At 42.1% G+C, this 21,740-nt stretch overlaps 1 protein-coding gene across 1 annotated transcript in view; it reads left to right on the forward strand.

Annotated features, from left to right (window-relative positions):
- The window catches only part of LOC119656538, a 460,384-nt gene that overhangs the window by 167,712 nt on the left and 270,932 nt on the right, over positions 1–21,740 (forward strand). The window contains exons 4-5 of the mRNA XM_038062884.1: positions 579–1,470; positions 6,890–7,940. Of these exons, the coding sequence (XP_037918812.1) occupies positions 628–1,470; positions 6,890–7,940 (1,894 nt within the window). The 5' untranslated portion in view covers positions 579–627. The remainder of the gene's footprint in view (positions 1–578; positions 1,471–6,889; positions 7,941–21,740) is intronic.

The following is a 21,740-nucleotide window of genomic DNA, read 5'->3' on the forward strand; positions in this document are numbered from 1 at the left end:
CATCGGGGACACGACGAAAAATGGGGTGGCAGTGATAACGCCATACTGCTATATAGATAAGATATGAAGCTCAAACCCTCACACCAAACCAAAATTTATTCAAATGCAAATTTCCTGATATATTTTTATTAGCATATTTCATTGTCATCAAAATATATGAACGTTTTGATTAAAAACCACCCATTTTGGCTTAGATTGTGATGGTCCATTTCTTTATTTCTCATAAAGTCTGGGTAATGTGCTTGTCATTTTAGTACCCTTAAAGGCGACAGTCAAGTAAGACTAACTGTCTGCCTTTTGGTTTCCCGAAATAGTAAAACTCATTGTAAAACACGATGACGAGGAGCGTACTACATTTTCCCTCTAATTTATTCTGAAAATATTGCAGATATTTCTCGCTGTTGCTTTGGGTTTCTTTCAAATTTACAAGTTCTGCATAGAACTGAATGGCATCCTCCTATTGTATTGGTCATATCATCTACCCTCGAATCATTGAAATATTCCCTTCTATAGGAATAGAATTACCCAACAACTATCATCATGTTTTCAATTTTAATCCTATTTCTTCTCCATTTCAGAAGCTGATAGACTACTCAAACCATTGACTGTCGGCTGACACAATGTGCAATGGAGACCTGTTTGGGTGGTCGCCGAAACAAACAAAAGCAACAACTTCAAAAAGAACAACAACAAAAATCTCTTCACAAAACACCATCGCATCAACACGCTCAGCAGGCACAGTTACAGTCAACACAGAAGCAATTGCAGCTGTTACAATTGCATCCATCAGAAGCTCATCATCACCATCATCACCACCGCCAAGTCCATCAGCAGCCATTGCAACCTCATCACTTCCATCACCAACAAGAATTGCAACAGCGATTCCCACACTTTCACTACCCGCAAAAGCCCATTATGCAAGAGGAGAGATTCGATCCCAACAATCCTGGTATGTTTCCCGGCTCAAGTGCTGGTCACTTTGGCGGGTCTTCAAGTCGCCATCACCAAGATGACTTCTCACCTTCATCTGCCCACGTCTTTCCCAATTTCCCACCACCGCCAGACTATCCACCCCCACAAATGCAGGTTGTGGGAGTGGGAGTGCCGTCGTCGAAATTCGCCGCCAAAACATCAGACGGCATGGGACATTTTTCAGGCGCCAATATTGATGGTGATAACAGTGGTATTGGTGCCGACATTGCAGAAGGGAGTCATAATCGAAGGATAAAGTCTGGACATGGGCTGCAACATCGATATCAGGACGACCTAGACACCATTGAAGTTTGTTTGGAACAAGAGCCCGCCAGCATTCAGCCAGGGATTATTTCACCTGTCGCCGCCACCGGAAGGTCATTCGGAACTAGCCGTGCAATTGATAGTGGGGGTGCAGGCAACAATTGTAACATGCGGAGTAATATGAGCCAGGCGAGTAATACACCTGCAATGACACCAGTGGCAGGGACATCTCAGGTAAATGCTTAACATCAAAATATTATAGATATTCATTAGAAACGAAAATGTTTTAGATGGTTAATTGATTTGGCTAATAATTGATGTTAAAGTCCTCGATAAAAGGAGAAAACACTTGAATGAAAATCAATGGAGCACGGTTACTAGTTTTCTCTGAAAATATTCACAAAATAAAACAGCCCTAAAGCTGAGGTAATGAAATCTACCTACAATGATTCATTTTACCAAATGCTAATATGAACTGGTAATGAAAGTGGACACTAATGATAATTAATTGCTCTGAAAGTGAGGTCGTTTAAGTCATGTAATTTGGTCTAAACGAGGCGAATCCTCCAACTGTTTGGACCCCTCGGTCGCATCAGAGTGATGTACTGCCTTCATCCTCGGAATCGGTCAAGCATTTCCTGCTACAAATCTCCGCTGCCTTATCACCCTTCAATCCTTTTGAGCATTTGAATACCGTCTGTATGAGGCACGTCCATTGAAACCTTTTCAGTCTGATATCCTGGAGGGCACTGATTCATCGAATATTTCACGCAAGCATGTTTCCATTCAACTCCTGCTTCTATTAGCCGCTCACTTCACCGCTGCACCAACTTCGTTCCATGCTGCATCCGATTCCACCATGTAGCTTACCAGATTTTCCACCATTAAATGGGATCCTAGCTTATTCCCGAGGTTTCTCCTTGTGTTATAATATATTGGCTGGTGAAGCAAAATATTCTGCATCTTCATTAGCACCTTCACACATGGAGGTACTTCCTGTACCTACCGTGTTCGCTTAAGAAGGGAATAGCTTGCCTCAAGTCGATTGCCTAAATATCCGCTCAGCTCATTCCCTCAATTACGCATATTGCCTCATACGACGTCGTCCTGTAGGCGTAGCATAATCGGAGAGGGCTTAGCCCGATATGTATAATAATAGTAACCACTAGCTGTGTTTCAGGCTGAATATGTTTGGAAGCATCCTTGCTAATATTGAGCAGTTAGTCGATGCTTTCCATCCACTTAGCCTTAAATGAGGTTTAAAGCTAAGCATTGAATCGAAAGTTATTCTCGGGTATTTCTGTGATGACTGAGAGCAAATAGGATGTGCACCGATATAAATTTGAGCAGTTTCCGACACTTTGTAGCAACAACTCTGTTTTTTGTTCAATAACTTCAGCGGAGAGTCTTTAAATCAAAATTTGATCGTCCACATAATCCCGATCGAATAGATTTCAACTTCATCGAGATGATAGGATGTTATGACCACTCTGTATGTGCGAATCAGCAATGAGCGCCTCAATGATTCTATTTCGCAAAATTATTCTTTCGTGATGCCAAGAGTCATCACTACCTAATACTTCCATTCATCAAAGCACCCGGAAGGTTAGCTCGAACACCATTTTATGATAGTAGCATCAGCTACTGTCCAAGCCTCACGGAAGCTAAACTCTATTCAGATAGGTTTATAGAATAGTGGCTCACCTATCGGCTTAGCTAGCTTCAAGATCAATGCAAGCTTTTGTAATTTACACCGTACGGAAAAGGACCCTTCTTGTAGGCATGCTTGGTGACATTCCAATTGCTACCTTCAGCTTTTTGTTAAAGATTAACCCAGAACTCGTCTGTAGTTGAAAGATGCATGTCTTCGGCCCTTATTGATACGGATGGAGATGTAGATTTCGGATATTGGGGGATCTATGACGAAACTATGTCTCACAGCAAACTGGAGCACATAATATGAGCCAGCTTTTCACCTTTTATTGCCAACGTAACCAACTTGTATTAACCCTGGGTTGTAGCCGGCCTCATACTAAAGTCGATTGAAGCAAGAGGAATCGTTCTACATACTTTGTCATGTTTCTCCGAGGCTGACTTCACTATCTAGTTTGCAGACGTTCGGTACAGGATTTCGCTATTTTCGCATTCTACCGGTCATTTGCACTGCACTTCTGAGAGTGTGCATATTTTGGCATGAATGCTTCACGCGCTCGATGTGTTTTTTGAGTCAACTATGGGCACTTTATCTATAACCATTCCAGTAAACTCGGTATTCTACCGCAATACCTTCAGAAATGTATCTTCACCAAATGATTTTGATAACCAACCTGTTATCTGATCTCTTCGGGTCAGAATTTCCTGTGCTTATCAAAGGTAATATATTTCGTTTAATGGTACACTCTTCGCTAACAGTTATGAAAGTAAGATCGACGATATAGTGTAGCTCTACACGCCTAAACGTATTTACGTTTCCAGCAATGGTCAAAAAAATGTTTAGGCAGGAGAAAACTTCGTGTAAAGTTCTACTCCTTTCGTTTGTTGCATTTCACTCAAGTTAGGTATTTAAAGCAATCCTGCAGGCTGGACACCTGGTGCTATCAGCTATACGGTTGTTATCGGGATCCTTGGTTGCTGTAGATAGAAAACGGTGAAAGTTCCTATTGCAGTCCTTAACCAAAAAATGTTCTCCTCCACATCTTCAACTCAACTTCTATCTCATGGTGCTTGCGCGATTCTTCGCAATGTGTCTGAACCCGAGACGTATAAAGCACTTCTATAGTGAAAGTTGTTTCCGTAGTCTAGACACGTTTCTTCCGATGTGAACATTACTCGTCGACTGTGCTTTCTTAGCTGATGATACACATATAAAGAGTTAGGGCGGCTATCTGCATTCCGCAGTTTCAATGCATCTCTGAATGCGGCGCCAATTTGCTCCTTGATGGTAACCTTGTCAATATCTTCGCATACTAAAATAACAAATTGCCGACGTACCCAAAAGGTGGCTTGTTTGCCGAGTATCGATATTTCTTTGTAGATGGTTGTAATCCCTCTTTCCTTCGATAGTTTGAACATCAGTCCTCTCCTTCGAATCAGGATCTGTTTAGGCCATTCTACGCAGGCTTAGCATAGAATATACCCTCTTTTGCTGTTATTACCAATGCTTCTTGGCGGTTTCGTTTCCAAATTATGCTCTCTTTTTCGCCTGGGTCCTTTCTTATTATCTCCAGAGTGCAATTTGGACTTTAATGCCTTAGGGTGTCGGTTTCTTCTACTCCAACACTGGCCAATGCTTGTTGATAAAAAGTTAAATCGTCAACGGCCTCTCTGGCGCGCTTTTGGGATTCTTATCTTACCTTTGACGAAACCCTCCGAGGGCGGCTCTCGACCAGACCCCTTCTGTGCACAAGCGAAGGTCGGGATATTTGATTTACTCTCTCCGTCGTCATCTATTTAGGCAGTGTTGAGAAACCCTTATTACAGTTCCTCACAGGGTTTGTTACAAAAACTCCGATGAGCCGCCCCTGATTTTTATGGGATGGCACATATTCCTTTTTGGATTGACGTAAGTACGCAAAGACTGACATCATTCTACGAGGACGAAGAATTGCCCATTAATCGATCTTTACCCTTCAAAATCTTAGAGCATAATGAAATGACAAATGAACCACAACTTAATTGGCAACCTAGTACATTTGTGTCAGCATCCTGGTTTTGCGCCGAGGTCCACCAATTCAATATCCCTAAAAGCTGTCTGGCGATCTGAACTACGCCATCGCTCCATCTCAGGCAGTGTCTGCCTCCTCTTTTTTTTCTACCATCGATATTACCCATATAGACTTTCCGGGTGGGATCATCCTCATCCATACGGATTAAGTGACCCGCCCACCGTAACCTATTGAGCCGAACTTTCTCCACAACTGGAAGGTCATGGCATTGCTCATCGATTTCGTCATTGTGTAGGCTACGGAATCGTCCATCCTGATGTAGGGGGCCAAAAATTCTTCAGAGGATTCTTCTCTCGAACACGGCCACGAATTTGCCATTTTTCTTCCTAAGAACCCAAGTCTCCGAGGAATACATGAGGACTGGCAAGATCATTCTCTTGTACAGTAAGAGCTTTGGCCCTATGGTGAGACGTTTCGTGCGGAAGCGTTTTTGTAAGCTGAAATAGGCTTTTTGGCTGACAACAACCGTGCGCGGATTTCATCGTCGTAGCTATTATCGGTTGTGATTTTCGACACTAGATAGGAGACATTATCAACGGTCTCAAAGTTGTAGTCTCCTATCTTTACTCTTCCCGTTTGACCAGTGCGGTTTGATGTTGGTTCGTTGCTTTTTGGTGCTGACGTTGGCGCCATCTATTTTGTCTTGCCTTCACTGATGTGCAGCCCAAGATCCCATGATGTCGATATCGTCAGCATAGGTCAACAGTTGGGTGAACTTAAAGACATGATAGGACATCCCCTTGTCCTCGACCGTTGTTGATGTCGAATGGTCTCAAGAAGGAGCTTCTTCGGTGTGGGCCAATGATTTTCTGGGCGTATGGGGTTATCCGGCCTAGCAAGATAGCGGAGAATATCTTATAGGTGGTACTCAGCAACGTGATACCTTTATAATTGCTGACCTGCGTGATATCCCCCTTTTTATGTATGAGACAAATAATACCCCGTTGCCCCGTTGCCAGGCATTGATTCGCTGCCCCGTACTTTGAGCAACAGTTAATGAACCACTTGGTGTAATTGGTCGCCTCCATATTTAACCAATTCGGCTGTAATTCCATCGGCTCCTGGCGACTTATGGTTTTCAAGCCGATGAATTGCACGGAATTTTTCTTCCATGCATGGTGGTAGCAACATTTGTCCGTCATCTTCAGTTGGCGTACTCAACCCATCGCTCCAATATGCCCATTCTGTCGGAAATCAGATTTCTCTCTTTGTCTCGGCAGGATGAACATCGAGGTGTATAGGGCTTCATCCTGTTGAGTTGTTGGTGAAACTTCCAGGCCTGGTGCGGTTGCTCCCTTTACTTATCTAGTTCACAGACTTGTGGATTCTCCCAGGCTTCCTTTTCCCGTCTGTGAAGTCGCTTCTTCGCTCGACGGAGTTCGTGATTAGTCTCTGCGCGAGCCCGCATTCTTTGAGAATGCAACATTACTCGGTATGTGGCATTCTTCCGTTCCGTTGCTAGCTTACATTCATCGTCAAACCAGCTGTTCCGACTTTTCTTGCGGCTGGGACAAAGTATCTTTGTAGCCGTATGAATGATAACGTTATTCAGGTGGTGGTGAAGATCATTTGTTGAGCTTCATCTCCAGGACATCTTTTAGCTGCGGTTATTGCAGCATCCATTTCCCAATTGTTTTCTATAGTATGTTTAAATAAAACTGTTAAGAGAAACAGAAAGTTTTCCGATTTAATATAAATTTATTTTTGAAAAATGCAAAAACATATTTCGGACGCAATATGTGTCCTTTTTCGGTGCTGGCTTTGTACTTGTATTTTGGGCTGTGATGCATACAAATAAGATACTATACATATGAAAAATACGAATTCCTTCATAGGTAAAGAGCCCAGGAATTTAGCCTATTTCGCATTAAATGATTAGTTGAGTATAAACAGAACGATAGACTCATGTTAATTTTTTTTTATTTCAGGTGAAATGGCCCAGGTCAACTGCACCTTCAAGTATGGACAAAATCTCACAAAAATCAAATAGTCCTGGAATGAATCCAATGCAGCAACAGCATATCCAGCAAGATTATTCGTATGCTTACTATGAACCTGGCGCAGCAATGCGGCATTCAAACATTCCTCCGCCTGAACAACTCCCTGTCACACGACCTCCACCACCTAACTCTATTCGAGCTCTCCTTTCCAAAGGGAAGCGCAATAAATTGCTAGTTTCTCCTTCAACTCGTCAATCCTATCAAACACGCTATACAACACATGAAAACTTCTATGAGGAGATCGCAAGTGACGATAGAGTGGCACTTCTCATGTCTACTGGTAACTCACTAGTTTCGATCAACCAAAATATGGTGGAGGAAGAATTTCGACGTGTACAAAATCACCACAGAAAAATTTTAGGAGAACTAAACCTTTCAGTGGAAGCCATGTTAATGCCAGAGACTACCTCAAGTGGTAGTCCCACCGAAGATGATGAAGAACACAACAGAAAAAGTACTGACAATATCACTGAAATGCTAAATGCTGTCGGTCCTACAGATGAGCTTTTATCACCCGTAAGCAGCACCAATCCTGCTTTCTGCGGTGATTTGGATAGTGGTTTCAGTGGAAGTAGTGGCGCTAGTTATATCGGTAGCTTACGCTATCATAAAACTAATGCGGCACTATCGAACCTCATGACCAGGAAGGGAAAAAGTGCGGTCACCGCAAGTGGTAGCGCTGCTGCTGGAGGAGCAACGTCTAGTTCATTTTACAGCGGAAGTGGAAGTTGTCGATCGTCACAAAGAAGTTCTCAAGAAGATTCGGGACAAAGTTCGGGATTCGTGCCGGGACGTTCTTCGTACAATTTGCAATCAAGTGTGTGTAAAAGTAATAAGAAGGAAAAAATTGAAGTGTCATCCAGTGTTAACCCCCAACCAGTTCAAACTGAATCTAAGGCTAGAAGCTTCTGGAATAAAAAAGGGTGGAAAAAGACACCCGCTTTTGCAAGTACATCGAGTATACCCCAAACGGGAACCGGTAAGTTTAGTTGAATATCTTACTAGAAAATATTAAGTAAAAGTCTCCGTTCAGTACAAAAAGTTTACTGGAAAGTATGAGACGAACAATATGTACACACCATAACTCTTATCATATGCCTGGCCTTGAAAAGAAATTCGCCCTCACATGGCACACTAATGACAGTCTCGTGGTACGGATTTTCAATCGTCTTATTTCTATGGCGGCGAATGTTGTCGCTCTGATGTATCCTCACAGTTCATGGGTACTTTTCTTATACAGATTTATATTTTCCTGAGCATATAAATTATTCCGAATTCGGATCTGTCGTGGCAAATATTTTACACATTCCGGTCTCCCGAAAACTTCCAGCACCACAAATAAGTCAATTTCTCGCTGAATGCTTATTAGCATATGTACCATAAACATCTTACAACCAAAATCTTGATCTTCCACACAATTTCTTCTTTTTACTACCGTTCTCATTCTTTGCCAAGGCACATACAGTAATGATGCCAAGACACATTGGATCGTAATCCTTGGAATCAATCTTTGAGCCACATAACTGTCACTAGACGCGCACAACAAAAGGGAGGCAATCCCGTTTAAGTGCGCAACATATATCAGGTGCCAGTGATGGCAGCAGCTCGTAAACTTCTCCTTAACTCCTTTCATCTTGACTTTAGACATCGTCTTTCGAGGTGCTACTCTGAATAACTTAGGATAGCTGTTCCAGTAGTGATGGTGGAAGCAACAACATTCGAGTCTGAGCTATAAAAGCGCGAGCTCCTTCGCTAAAGTTATAAATTATACGAATTTATTGTACTCAGGGTTTTACAGTAAATGCTCTTCACTCGCAAAGCTGTTTTGCATTACTGCTTAGTCATTTGCCCGTTCGGCGACTCTCACATCCATTGAAGGAACAACAAATAATGTAGAATCCATGCGTTTACGTAATATGGTGCAGAGGATAAAGTTATCTGCAAAGTATGCAAGAATACTCGAACTCATTTTTCTTGCGTATCAGCCTCCAATTTTCAAGTTGAACAAAGGACACTGTCACGGGGATGAAAATTACAATGAATGGACTTAGCTTTTCGTAATTACTCATATGGAAGAGTTCATTGGTATGCATCTGGATATCCTGTTGTACTACCAACCTAATAGTTGTATCATAAATCAATAATATAAATGTTCAACTCTGAATATTCAGCGAAATGAATGCCAGGAGTAAATGACCTTCGCCGCCTTCTATTCTCTACAAAATATACATTGTCGCTACTAAAATACTCCCACACGTCAATTCCAGTCTAGATTAACACATACCCTTGCACATTCACATATAGAGCAGAAATGCAGCGGTTTATTGCAACATCTAAATCTCTTTTTTTAGGATCCTTGCCTTCACTCGTGACTCCCATCGTCAGAGCAATAAAAATAACAGCAGGCGGTTCACAATATTCAATACAGTGGACACATATACATACCATCACCCTCCTAAGAAGACTCACGCAACAGTCCTCCTACACTCCTTGGCGTTTTTCGACATTGATAAATTTGAGGAAAGTGCTAATCCACAAAGTGCTGGCCGCCCGCTTGTCCGCCCCATTTTACCAAATGGAGTGTTGTAGTCATCAATCAGAAGATGCAAAAGGAAAATATCCGCAAGAATTTCCCGGCATAGACCAATTGATTTGGTCACGGTTTATAACAGTCGCGCAGGCTAGAAGCGTGTACATATAGGAAAAATATGTAATTGGAAAGTTGAAGAAAGGCTTCGACTATCATGAAACATGCGGAAGAAAGATGAGAAATGGATGGACCAAATGCTAATGCCTACTATGCTTTCTTAGGAGTAATGCTCCCGACACCATTTGTCAATGTTTATGCAGGATATTCGGTTCTTTCATCCATCAAGACCGATACAATACAATAGGCAAATTTTGTACGCTACTAGATTGTTCACAGATTCTTTGATTTATTGCCTTTTGATTCACAAATTGAAATCAAGAAACGTCCAAAACTGACAACTCATCCATTGAATGAAATCCTAATGGGTATTCAGTTCTAGCTTTGAATGGGTCGACTCATTCAGTTCTCCTAGAATTTGATAATGTCAGTGACTTGTAATTTCCAAAATTTATGGCGTTACAATATTTGCTGGAGGTCATATTCTATAAATCTGTGATAGCGAGTAGTATTCTTTAAATCTGCATGGTCAAATGGCACAATACCAGCCATGATCAACAACGAAAAAGGGTTGTGGCGTGCCTTGTGGAGATCTACTGGAAGCGCACCTTTTCGGATTTTTACCGAACTCCTGCAGACGCGCGTGTGGTTTTCATACCGAAAGTGGCCAGCGCGACCATGAGCCCGCGAATTACTTTCCGCCAATCAAGGCATCCTAGAGAGGACACCCTTCTCCATATCTCAGTGCACCCACTTCAAAGGTAAATCTACAGAAACCACTCTTCATGAGGATATCAGCACGGTTTGGCAGTCGTTACTCTACAAGGTATATACCCTAGCTTCCTTCCTGGATATAAAGGGAGCATTCAATAAACTAAAACCCAAGCAAATCTATTAAGAAAGTTCTAGCCAAAATAGAATTGGAATCAAATCCATGCTAAGAACCAGAATAACCCAGTCTGATCTGGTAAATAATGACTTGACCAGAGCTGTTAGCAGAACGACGCCTAGGGAGGCACCATTTCCCCGATACGCTAATTGATAGTTATGGTTGAAATTCTGTCCACATTGGACAGGAGTGGAGTGAAGACGCTGACGTGTACCGAGTTCTTGGTGAGCTTGGTACCAGATGTACTTGTGGGATGCAAGATGTGGACTTAGCCTTACTACAACCAAAAGGCTGCTATTTACTGCCAAAATAGGGGTATCCTAATTTTAGCTCCCGTAGTAACAATAACAAAGAATGATTCTTTCCTCCAATGTAAAGTATCTGGTTAAGATTTTTCCCATTGTCGACCCTCTTCTCAACGAACCAAAACACAGGTTTAGAAGGAGCAGGTCGACTACTTCAAATCTCATAATCCTTCTTTCTGATGTTCTCTGTTGAATGGAAAGGCGTGTCAAGTTTACGCAATCTATACACACCTGAGTAAAGTTTTAGATAGATTTGACCAATTAGCAAATTATCCAACTTTGGTTTATTCGGTCCATTTCTTAATTGGCTTCGGTCCTGTTTTCTTAATCGAATTTAATTCATTAAATAGCAAGGCCAAAAATTCAAAAGTGATTTCGTGTCTTCTGGAGTATTATATCTGACCTATCACGATTATTGTCGGATATACCTTTCTTTAGTCTAAGAGCCAATCCTTTGAACTGTGGTACAATGAACATCATCTATATCTTATATCTCAATCTAAAGAAACTCAAAACCGTTTCGTGTCTCTGTTGTTGTTTACCAAGGTAACGCCGTCCCACCACTCCTCTTTGTTCTTGTTACACGGGACCTCATACAAGAACTGTGGGTTTTTGGTGGGATAGTCAGGGTTTTTAGACCGCTGTTTAGCTTCCAACATGCTGACCTGTTGTATGCCAATAGAAGCGATCGACCCCGCTCCTGCATGGTAGTCTCAAAAGACTTCCAGGCTAATTTGGTTAACGACCTATGTGATGGTGACACCACATCGGCTAAATTAACCATAAAATGTCAACAGGGAGATAAAGAGATACTATGGTTCCCTGCATATTTCCCCTATGACGCAGAAGACATTCCCAGTGGAACATTAATCAGAATTATCCAATATGCCAAAACTAGAGGCATGGGAGTAATAACAGGATGTGATGTCAACACTCACCACATATGCTGGGGAAGTTCCAACATCAATGCAAGAGGATCGAGACTACTGGAGTTTCTAGTAGGAACCGATTTGCAGATCCTTGATTTGGATAATGAACCCACTTTCTTCAACGTATTCAGTCGAGAGGTCATCGACATCACGGTGGCATCTCCAGACATCGCGGCTCTGATCGGAGAATGGAGAGTATCAAACGATATCACAATCTCGGATCACAGACACATTGATTTCGTAATGGGCATGGATCCGCCTCCACCCACTCCATTTGGGGATCTGCAGAAGATTCGGTGATGTATAAAATAGAATTGAGCGCCCAAGTCACGATCCCTGGAAAGCGCATCAAATCCATTGCTGGAATTGAGAAGAACACCCAGATAATCACAACTAGTATGAGAGAAGCTTTCGAAGAAAGCTGTGTGCCCAAGATGCCAAAAAAGGGTAAAACACCATGATGGAACTCGGATTTGGCAAAACAGAGGAGAACGACAAGGATGCTACTCAACCGTGCTCTGAAGTGTGATTCAGGCGCTGGCTGGAATCGCTATAAAGAGGCACAGAAGGCTCTAAAGAAGAGCGTAAGATCGGCTAAACGATCATCACGTGGATGCTTTTGCGAAGAGATTAACTCTCTTAAGCCAACCTCCAAGCTGAAGAGGATTCTTGTTAGGGAACGTATCCCGAAACTGGGTTACTTACGTTTACAGAACGGTACACAAAAAGCGATGAAGAGATAGGAAACCATTTGCTTGAAGTGCACTTCCCAGGCAGCATCCAAAATCTAATCTCGGGACCAACAGGTGCATACAGCCCTCAACCGAGAGACTGGAATCTGGCATGCAAAATAGTATCACCGGAGTGAGTAAAATGGGCATTTAACTCCTTCCATAGATACAAGTCTGCAAGTCCAGATGGTATCATTCCTGCGCTAGTAATTGAGGTAATAGAAGCCTTGGGTCTACATATTCAGAATGTATATCGCGTAGACATGCTTATATTCTAATTAAATGGCATGATGTGAAGGTAAACCAGGGAAACCCACCTACACGGACGCAAAAAGCTTCCGACCAATCAGTCCAACATCCTTTCTACTGAAAGGACTAGAAAGACTAGTAGATCGGTTCATAAGGGACACGCATATTCCTAAGTGACCACTTCTCCATAGGCAACACGCTTACCAGAAAAGCAAATCCACGGAGACAGCATGAACTTACGGCCAAAATTGAAAAGGCGATGTTCGAAAAAGAATACGCCTTAGGCGCATTCATGGACATCGAAGGTGCCTCCAATTATGCCTCATTCGCGGCAATTTGTGATGCGGCAAGACAGCATGGAATCGAATCGCTGTTAATCAGTTGGATCTCTCACATGCTAAAGTGGAGAAAAATCCACATATTGGTCGGTCAGAAGTCTATTGAGCCAGGATGTCTTAGGGGCTGCCCAGAGTGAGGGGTTCTCTCTCCACTGTTATAGCTCTTGGTAATGGATACCCTGCTGTGGACGAAAAAGGCTTCGCGCAAGCATTTGCGGACGACCTAGCCGTAATAATTACCGGCAAGTTTGCGGACACAGTATGTGACCGCTTGAATGCAACTCTGCATGAAATCCACAATTGGTGCCTCCGCCTATTCCCTAGGAACGTCAGGTGGGGCAGCTATACACTACCCACCTTAGCAGGGGCGGAAATCCAGTTCGCATAAACAGTCAAGTAATTCGACTCCAAGTTAACGTGGAAACACCATATCCAGAAACAATATCAGAAATCCTGCAGATTGCTCTGGTGCTGTAGGAATGCGATAGGTAAGACCTGAGGACTTTCACCATATATTGATTGTATACATCCATAATAATATTGATTGTATACATCCATAATAAAGCCCATTTTGATGTATGCATGAATCGCCTGGTGACCAAGACTGAACTGTGCTAACACTGCTAACGCAGATTCAGAGACCCGGTTGCCTAAGGATTTCGGCATAGTTCTGAATGACAAATTATGTTTAAATCTGCAGTTTGATTGGGTATTACCACGCAAAGGAGTTTAAAAATGTCTTACATATTTGAATTTGCGTGCGTAGCTAGAAAGCCAATTCATATGCATCACCGCGATAAATTTGAGTTCGCTCAGAAACAACTAATTTGGCAGAGGTTCTCTCATCCGCATCCTAACCAAGTAAACCATCCCATCTTTTGTCTATTAGAAAAAAGAAAAAAGCCAATAATAATGAAATTATATTATAATTACTGAATATGCATTGTTTGGTTTGAAATAAATAAATTAAACTGTATAGCCTACAAGAGAACCTTTGTAAGAAAATAGGGTCTTCGGCCGAGGATGCTTCTTTGGATATACAGAGCCGACGTTCGTCCCAACCTAACGTACGGTTATATTACGTGGTGGCAGGCGCTAAGGAAGAAGTCCGGTAGAACCAATAATAGGATAGAATCGCGTGTGCAAGTTCTACTGGGGCTCTGCAACTCTGCCCAGAAAATGCCCTCAATGTACTACTACAACTCCACTGGACCTCCACAGTAAATGGGGTGGTCATTACGGCTTTGGGCTCAAATACGTTATCCTCGAGTCTGATGAATCAATGCAGATACCCATTGCACACTTGAGCGGCGCGACTTTGAGCAGTAATGTTGCAGCTCAGAAAAATGGGGTGGCCGATTATCTAGTCTTCATCAATTCCCCGGATGTGCTGGATTCATAAATATCATAAAAACGACTATAAGGAGACATTTGAAAGCAATCTCCAAGTTAACTTAGATTCCTTAGCATTGACAACTGAACAAATGGCTGTCCACCCCTCGGGTTGCTGTTGATTCAAAATAGCGCTGACACTTCTGATCGATAGAAGGAAAAAAACGAGGCCATCTTCTAACTCCTAAAATGTCTTCAGTTGTCTATTTGTAGCTAAATATACCTTCTTCATCCTATTACCTAACACCATCTATCCACAAATGGTATTCTGTGAAGTAGAAAGCTAAGATGCTTAGTCGCGAGTTATTTTCCCGTATTTCACCGCTTCAACAAGGGTTGTCTTTTGAGGTTGATTAAATCGAGAGGGTACTGTCAGTCGGTCTAAAATTAAATCAACGATAATGGGAAAAGCTCCGTTCTTCTATTTAAATTTTCTAGTTAATTGTATTTATATACCTAGTTAATTGTATCTTGTAAGTTGCACACTTAAAAACTGCTTCGTATCTCCGCCGGTGTTCATCAAATAAGCGACTTGTCACCGCTCCTCTTTGTCCTTTTTACTATACACTGCGTTATGCAGATGATGTTTTCCTAGCGTTTCATAGCGAATCTGAAACAACTTGTTTAAAAGTGAAAAGATCGCCTCATGTAACATTGTCTTAGACTGAACCTAAATAAAACATAATTTTTGACGACCGACCCCAATAAAAGAGGCACTATCACTATCAGTGGCAATGACCTACCCAGAACTTAGCGATTTAAATATATAGAATGAATCCCATCAGCTAATCATCATCATCATCAAAGGCGCAACAACCGGTATCCGGTCTAGGCCTGCCTTAATAAGGAACTCCAGACATTCCGGTTGTGCGCCGAGGTCCACCAATTCGATATCCCTATCCCATTAGTCAATGATGAACTGTAATCCGAAATTTAACAACGGATGTTTTTTATAGTCCTTGCATCCACAAATGTTTCAAAACCAAAATTTACCTCAATATCGTGCCCCCTGTCGCCCTCTATGGTTCTGAGTGTTGGCCGGACTACAAAAGACAATGAACGCCATTTAGCAGTAATGAAGGAAAAGCTGTTGCGTTGGACCAGTCCAGGCGGACGAAACCGTCAGTCAACTTTTTTTGGAAATCTAATATAATTTACCTGTTGCTTCATTATTTTCTGAATCACACTCGCTTGAGGGAGGTTTGTCTCTCACCATTGCAACAAACTAACGCTTATCAAACCCACTTAACATCAGATTTTCTGCTAAGTATTTCCAATCCGACTAATTACCTTGTTAGCAGAGTAAATTCTCATTGTAGTCACAATCATGAAAAAACACCTTTTCCAAAATCATAGTTACATCCTTCTCGTTGAAGCAAAATATCCCCATAAAACCTTTAATGAGGTTCCCACTTTCAGGATTTTGCAGTAAATACAACCGCGCCTTGAATCCACAGTCAGCTCTTAGTTATCCATGCACTATATCTTTTTATAACATTTCATGTTGGATACATTGTTAAACTTTCCAATTTCTTAGAAAAAGTGTGAAAACGACTAAAAGCCATTCTAAACTTTCTTGCCAACCTCCTTCAAGTAAGTAAGCTACTCAAATGAAATGTACATTTTTATGACTCTTTCTCATAGGTATGTGGGTTTATGTTTATGTTACATGGTGAGACGGCATTAAGTGAAAAATACATCAAAACTAAACTGAATTGTAAAGAGGAAATGGAGTGCCAGTTAGAAAAGCTTAAGCGAAAAATGTCGACAACCTGAGAGGCAGTCACTTACTTTACGGCTCTTTCACTACTCCTTGAGGATACGTAAAAATGTGCCCAGAAAAAGGATTTACACTTTCTGGGGAAAATGTAGAGCCCGATAACAAAGTGGGATTCACTTAAAAATGGCAATTGGAAAAGAGAGACAATAGAACACACGCAGAGAAGGGACTGCCTTTGGACTGGAACATCGAATTGCTGAGAAAACGTTATCTATTAGGCTATACGAGAAATTTAAGCAAATCGATATCACTATTTTATGGTAAAAGGCCATCTTCATTCATTCTCATTGCTAATTACGACGCATACGGGTTCGCAGCAAATTCCCCTTGGATCCTGTTGCTAAAAAACATAAGCAGGCACTCGGAATGATTTCAAGGACCTTTCGACGACAATTATTACAATACCGCTATTTTCTGCCATCCGTCTTCCGGTTGTACAATGTGTCAGTGTGTCAATGTGTTCAGAAAACCAGGAATGTTGGACCTCCATGCCACGAAGCGATTGCAAAAAAATATTGCACACCATCTGTCTTCTTCCTAGCCTGGACAAATTGGATATGTTGGAGAATTGTCGTGCCCAAAATTGCATAGATATTTGCGGTAGCCAGTATGGCCAGATAGCAACAGAGTTAACTGCTAGTTACGGTTTCGTGTAAACGATGAACTCACATATCAATGATTGGAATTATTTTATGTGTCCGCCGACCTTTCGTTGAACAATCCCATTGCGTCTGACGTTTCACCATTTCTCATCCTTGAACATTTTCACAGCGGCTTAGTTTGCAGTCTAAATTCGTGACATCTCTTCAGTCAAGATGTCTATCAAGTGACGCTGCGCCATCCGGCATCGTTTGAATGCCGTTAATTACTCTCAGAGCACATATTCTGTATGATCGCAACAACCGAAATGACATAAAGCAGACATAAAACTAATGACCAGAGAGAGAATTACTCCGCTGAAGTATCCACCGACATTTGGTAGTCTTCGCGAGAGAATTTCCTGTGATAATCATGCTTTTTCTCTACGTATTCCAAATGCACTTTAAATTTTAGTGCATTGTTAGGCATTACTCCTAAATATTTGACTGCTCCTTTGGTACTTATGGTCTGAATTCCAATTTTTATTTTAATATACTTCAGGCTTTCTTGGCTTGTTATCAGAGCAACTTCCTTTTTGTGATCTGCGAGTAACAGTTTAGCAATTTCGAGTCAAATCCTTCTCTTAGAGGCAGCTATCAGACTCTATCGTATATGATAGAAGAATACCGACCCCAGAGAACCCCAGCTGAAAATCGGTAGTAATTTGTGCTTCCGACGATCTTACATTTTACCTCGCCGTCAATAAATAAGCTGTTCCTCCCTCAAGGAATTTATCACATCGAAAGCAACTACTGCACAGTATAAGGTAATAACTAGACAGTATTCATTTGACCCCTGTTGCAGTTCAAGTAGATGAAGGCTCCACAATATACATTAGATAACTATCACAAAGGCAACTGGATGTCTGACAGACAACCTTCCTCTGATCTAAATAACGTACCAACTTTCTGAACAGATCGAATGGAGATGAAGAAACTTCGTTATCACACATAAGACTTCCATGAATGAAACATGGAGGGAAGTTAGATTTACTGAAAAGTAAGTATCCTCAGAGTCAACGACAATGATGGCCACAACATGAAAATGACAAAACATCTGAGGCAGTTTTCCATATTTTAACAGCCAAACGTGAATTATTCTCCACGGAAACCCAACATGAAATATAGGAATTACTGTAACCAGTTGAGTCTAGGCCTCAAGGTCCGTAGCATAAGTGGTATATAATAATAATAATCATCTTTGGCGCAACAATCCATATTTGATCAGGGCCTTGAAGTGTGTTAGAGCACTTCATTCAAGACCGTAACGGTACACTAGGAGGCAATGTGGTCAGCATTGCGCTCGCCCGAGATTATTACCCTGATTTGACTCAGGTACTCATTCACAGCTGAGTCGACTGGTATCCGACGTCAAATCACGATGCAAATTCCACTGCCACCAGTGAGATTTGAACCGCGACCTTCCGTATGACAGCCTAGTGTGGTATACAAGTTAGCTCAAAGACCGAAAGAAAAGTGTTAGAGTGATTCGAACCGTTTTATAGAGAAAGAGATTTCTATCCAGTCCTTCTCTTCATTTTCATCTACAAAGCCCCTGAACTCGCTCACACTTTTCAATCAGAGAACTTACCATAGGCAATAGTTAACACTGCCCCGGATATCTATCCACTTCAAGGATTGCACTTTGATGTTTCGTCAATTCACAAAATATTGGAACCACGACGATTGGTTAAATTTGTTTAGGACCGTTTAATGTTAAATCGGCAATGAGTTAAAAAACCAACTTCGACAAACTAGATATCGATTTATTTGAGCGGACGGGAAGTGCAAAAAAGCCTGTAATTCAAGAGCCAGAGAGTACCACTGAGGTAGTCGATGAAACAAACTTGGCTTAATTTGGAAATTGCGCAAAGCTACTTCCACTTCGTTTCAAAGTGTACAGCCTTTTAGTCTCTCTTTTGCCTTCCATTTCCTCACATTATGTTCTCGAGAAGTCATCGGCAGATTTAATATTTTTTCGCAATGCTGTGTTCCATTAGTCAACTGTTTTACAGCATCCACCTCTATCATCGAAAAAGTCCTTAGACCCCTACTGAGCTACATCTTACTGCCAAGAATTTCCTAAAATTTCGCCCAATTCTTTTTCTGATAGTATATGTCCCAGGGCGAAACGCGGATTGGTACCCACGATGGGGCATAAAACCTGGGAAACGCCTGCTGAACCAACACCCGCTCTACTACCAAACCCTGTCTCCACATCCACGTGGTGATCGCTGGGAGTTCTTTCTTAATGAAAAACTGCAGGCGGGGAAGGATGAAGCGGAGTCTTCCGTGCCTAAAAACGAGACAAATTGTACCAACGGGTCCTCCAAGTTGTGGGCTGGGTAGGGTTGACAACCTTACACGGAAAACCCAAGTTACGAAGCCACGGAAGGAGCTTCGGACAGGAAGGATTCTACAACCACAAACTCGGCAACGAAAAACGGATTAACGATTTGCGTATTTTCTCATGCAACGTGCGCTGCCTGTACAGACTCAATGCTGCTCAGCAGCTAGTCGATACCTTGCCCCAATATAAGGCTGATGTAATAGCGTTTCAAGAGATGCGTTGGACAGGGACCGCTTTCCTGGAGAAGAGCCACTATACCATATGTTATAGTGCCCATCTAGTAAACCATATGTTCGGTTCCCTAGTCATTCAAAAAATGAAACCTGCTACTATTTAACGGCTTTGAAAACATAAGCAAAAGACTATGCACTATGCGTTTGTGAGGCAAATTTAGAAATATAAGCGTCATTAATGTCCACGCCCATAAGGAGGAAACTGCAAGGTCCGAGAAGGATATGTTCTACGAGGCAGTTGAGCGAACCCTCGAAGCCTGTCCCAAGTATGATAAGAATTTCTTACTTGCAGATTTCAACAGTCGGGTAGGGACGGAGCCCGTATTCAGTCGATACGTCGGCTCCCATAGCTTACATAAGCATACCAATGATAAGGGACTGCGGATTATTCAATTAGCAATATTGCACGAAGTGGTTGTTGGAAGTACCTAGTTTGCGCAGCAAGCGGTTCACAAACATATGTGGAACTCTCCAGATGGTATCCCGACGAAATTAATCAGACTGACTAGGCTGACCCTGACCAATGTGCGAGGCCAGATAAAAGCAGCAGGATAACTCTCAAGACCATTCGACATAACAACGGTCTACGACAAGGGGATGCCCTATCATGCGTCCTCTTTAACCTGGCCCTCGAGAAAGTGATCCGTGATGCTGATGTAAATGTGAGAGGTACGATCCTCTTTAAGTCCACCCAACTACTGGCCTATGCTGACGATATCGACGTCATGAGAAGAACCACCCGAGACGTACAAACTGCCTTCATCCAGATCGAGCAGGCGGCCACGGCGCGAGATCTTGGGCTGCACATCAATGAAGGCAAGACAAAGTATATGGTGGCAACGTCAGCACCGAAGACGAATCAACAAACAACATCAAAACGCACCGGTCATACGGGAAGAATAAGGATAGGAGAATACAACTTTGAGACCGTTGACAATTTCTCCTATCTAGGGTCGAAAATCACAACCGATAGCAGCTACGATGATGAAATCCGCGCATGGTTGTTGTCAGCCAACAGAGCCTATTTCAGCTTACAAAGACTGCTCCGCTCGAAACGTCTCACCATAGGGTCAAAGCTCTTACTGCACAAGACTATAATCTTGCCAGTCCTCATGTATTCCCCGGAACTTGGGTTCTTAGCAAGAAAAATTGCGAACTCTTGGCCGCGTTCGAGAGCAGAATCCTCCGAAAAATTTTTGGCCCCCTACATGAGGATGGACGATTCCATAGCCTACACAATGACGAAATCTATGAGCGATACCATGACCATCCGGTTGTGGATAAAATCCGGCTCAATAGGTTACGGTGGACGGGTCACTTAATCCGTATGGATGAGGATGATCCCACCCGGAAAGTCTATATGGGCAATATCTGTGGTAGAAAAAGAAGACGAGGCAGACCCTGCCTAAGATGGAGCGATGGCGTAGGTTAGGACGTCAGACAGCTTTTAGGGATATCGAATTGGTGGACCTCGGCGCAAAACCGGGATATCTGGAGTTCCTTGTTAAGGCAGGCCTAGACCGGATACCGGTTGTTGCGCCGTTGTTGATGATGATCAACTTTGGCATCCTCTTGCCATCAGCCTGGCAGGGTTAGATCGCCACATCTATATGTAGATCCTGGACACAGAATTATCTGAACATGGTTGCTTCTAATAAATTTGATATTGAAACACAAATATCCTAGCCCCTTCCCTGGTCTAATACCAAACAACCCTGCAAATTCCTCGGACTTATTGCGGTGACCTATAAGTTAATTCGACCAAACTTGACGTTTGTTAAAATAAATATTATCTGTTAAACAAGTCGGGAAACCAGAAGCTGGGCGCTTCAGATATGAAAAGTTTTATGAACTCCTTTTATAAAAGCATTCGAGTGGAGATTTGTACCATTAGTAACTACCACGTAATATATGCATATATTATGTGAGAATATTCACTTTCGCGAGATACTTTTGAATTTGCACAGGAGCGAGAACTTTGATTTATTATCACTTTGTTAGTAACAGTGCGATCTCTACCAAACTTGATAGGGTCATGTTATAGCCTACATTGCTGCAACGTTTCGTAATTCTAGGATGAACTTAAGGGGGTCTTGCAGTCAATTACTAAAAATTATAGTAAAATACTCTTATGGACTTTATTTGAATACATATGGATGTGGAGGGTATTTCGGAGTCTAGGCACCATATAGTGGGAGCATCTTGATTTTTTTTTAGATTTTCCGGTTGGGCAGTTTCTGAGAACAGGTGCCTGAAAGAAATTATCACTTTCGACCCCCCGCACTCCCCACCTTTCCA

The sequence above is a fragment of the Hermetia illucens genome, chromosome 5 (assembly GCF_905115235.1).
Source record: "Hermetia illucens chromosome 5, iHerIll2.2.curated.20191125, whole genome shotgun sequence".
NCBI lineage: Eukaryota > Metazoa > Arthropoda > Insecta > Diptera > Stratiomyidae > Hermetia > Hermetia illucens.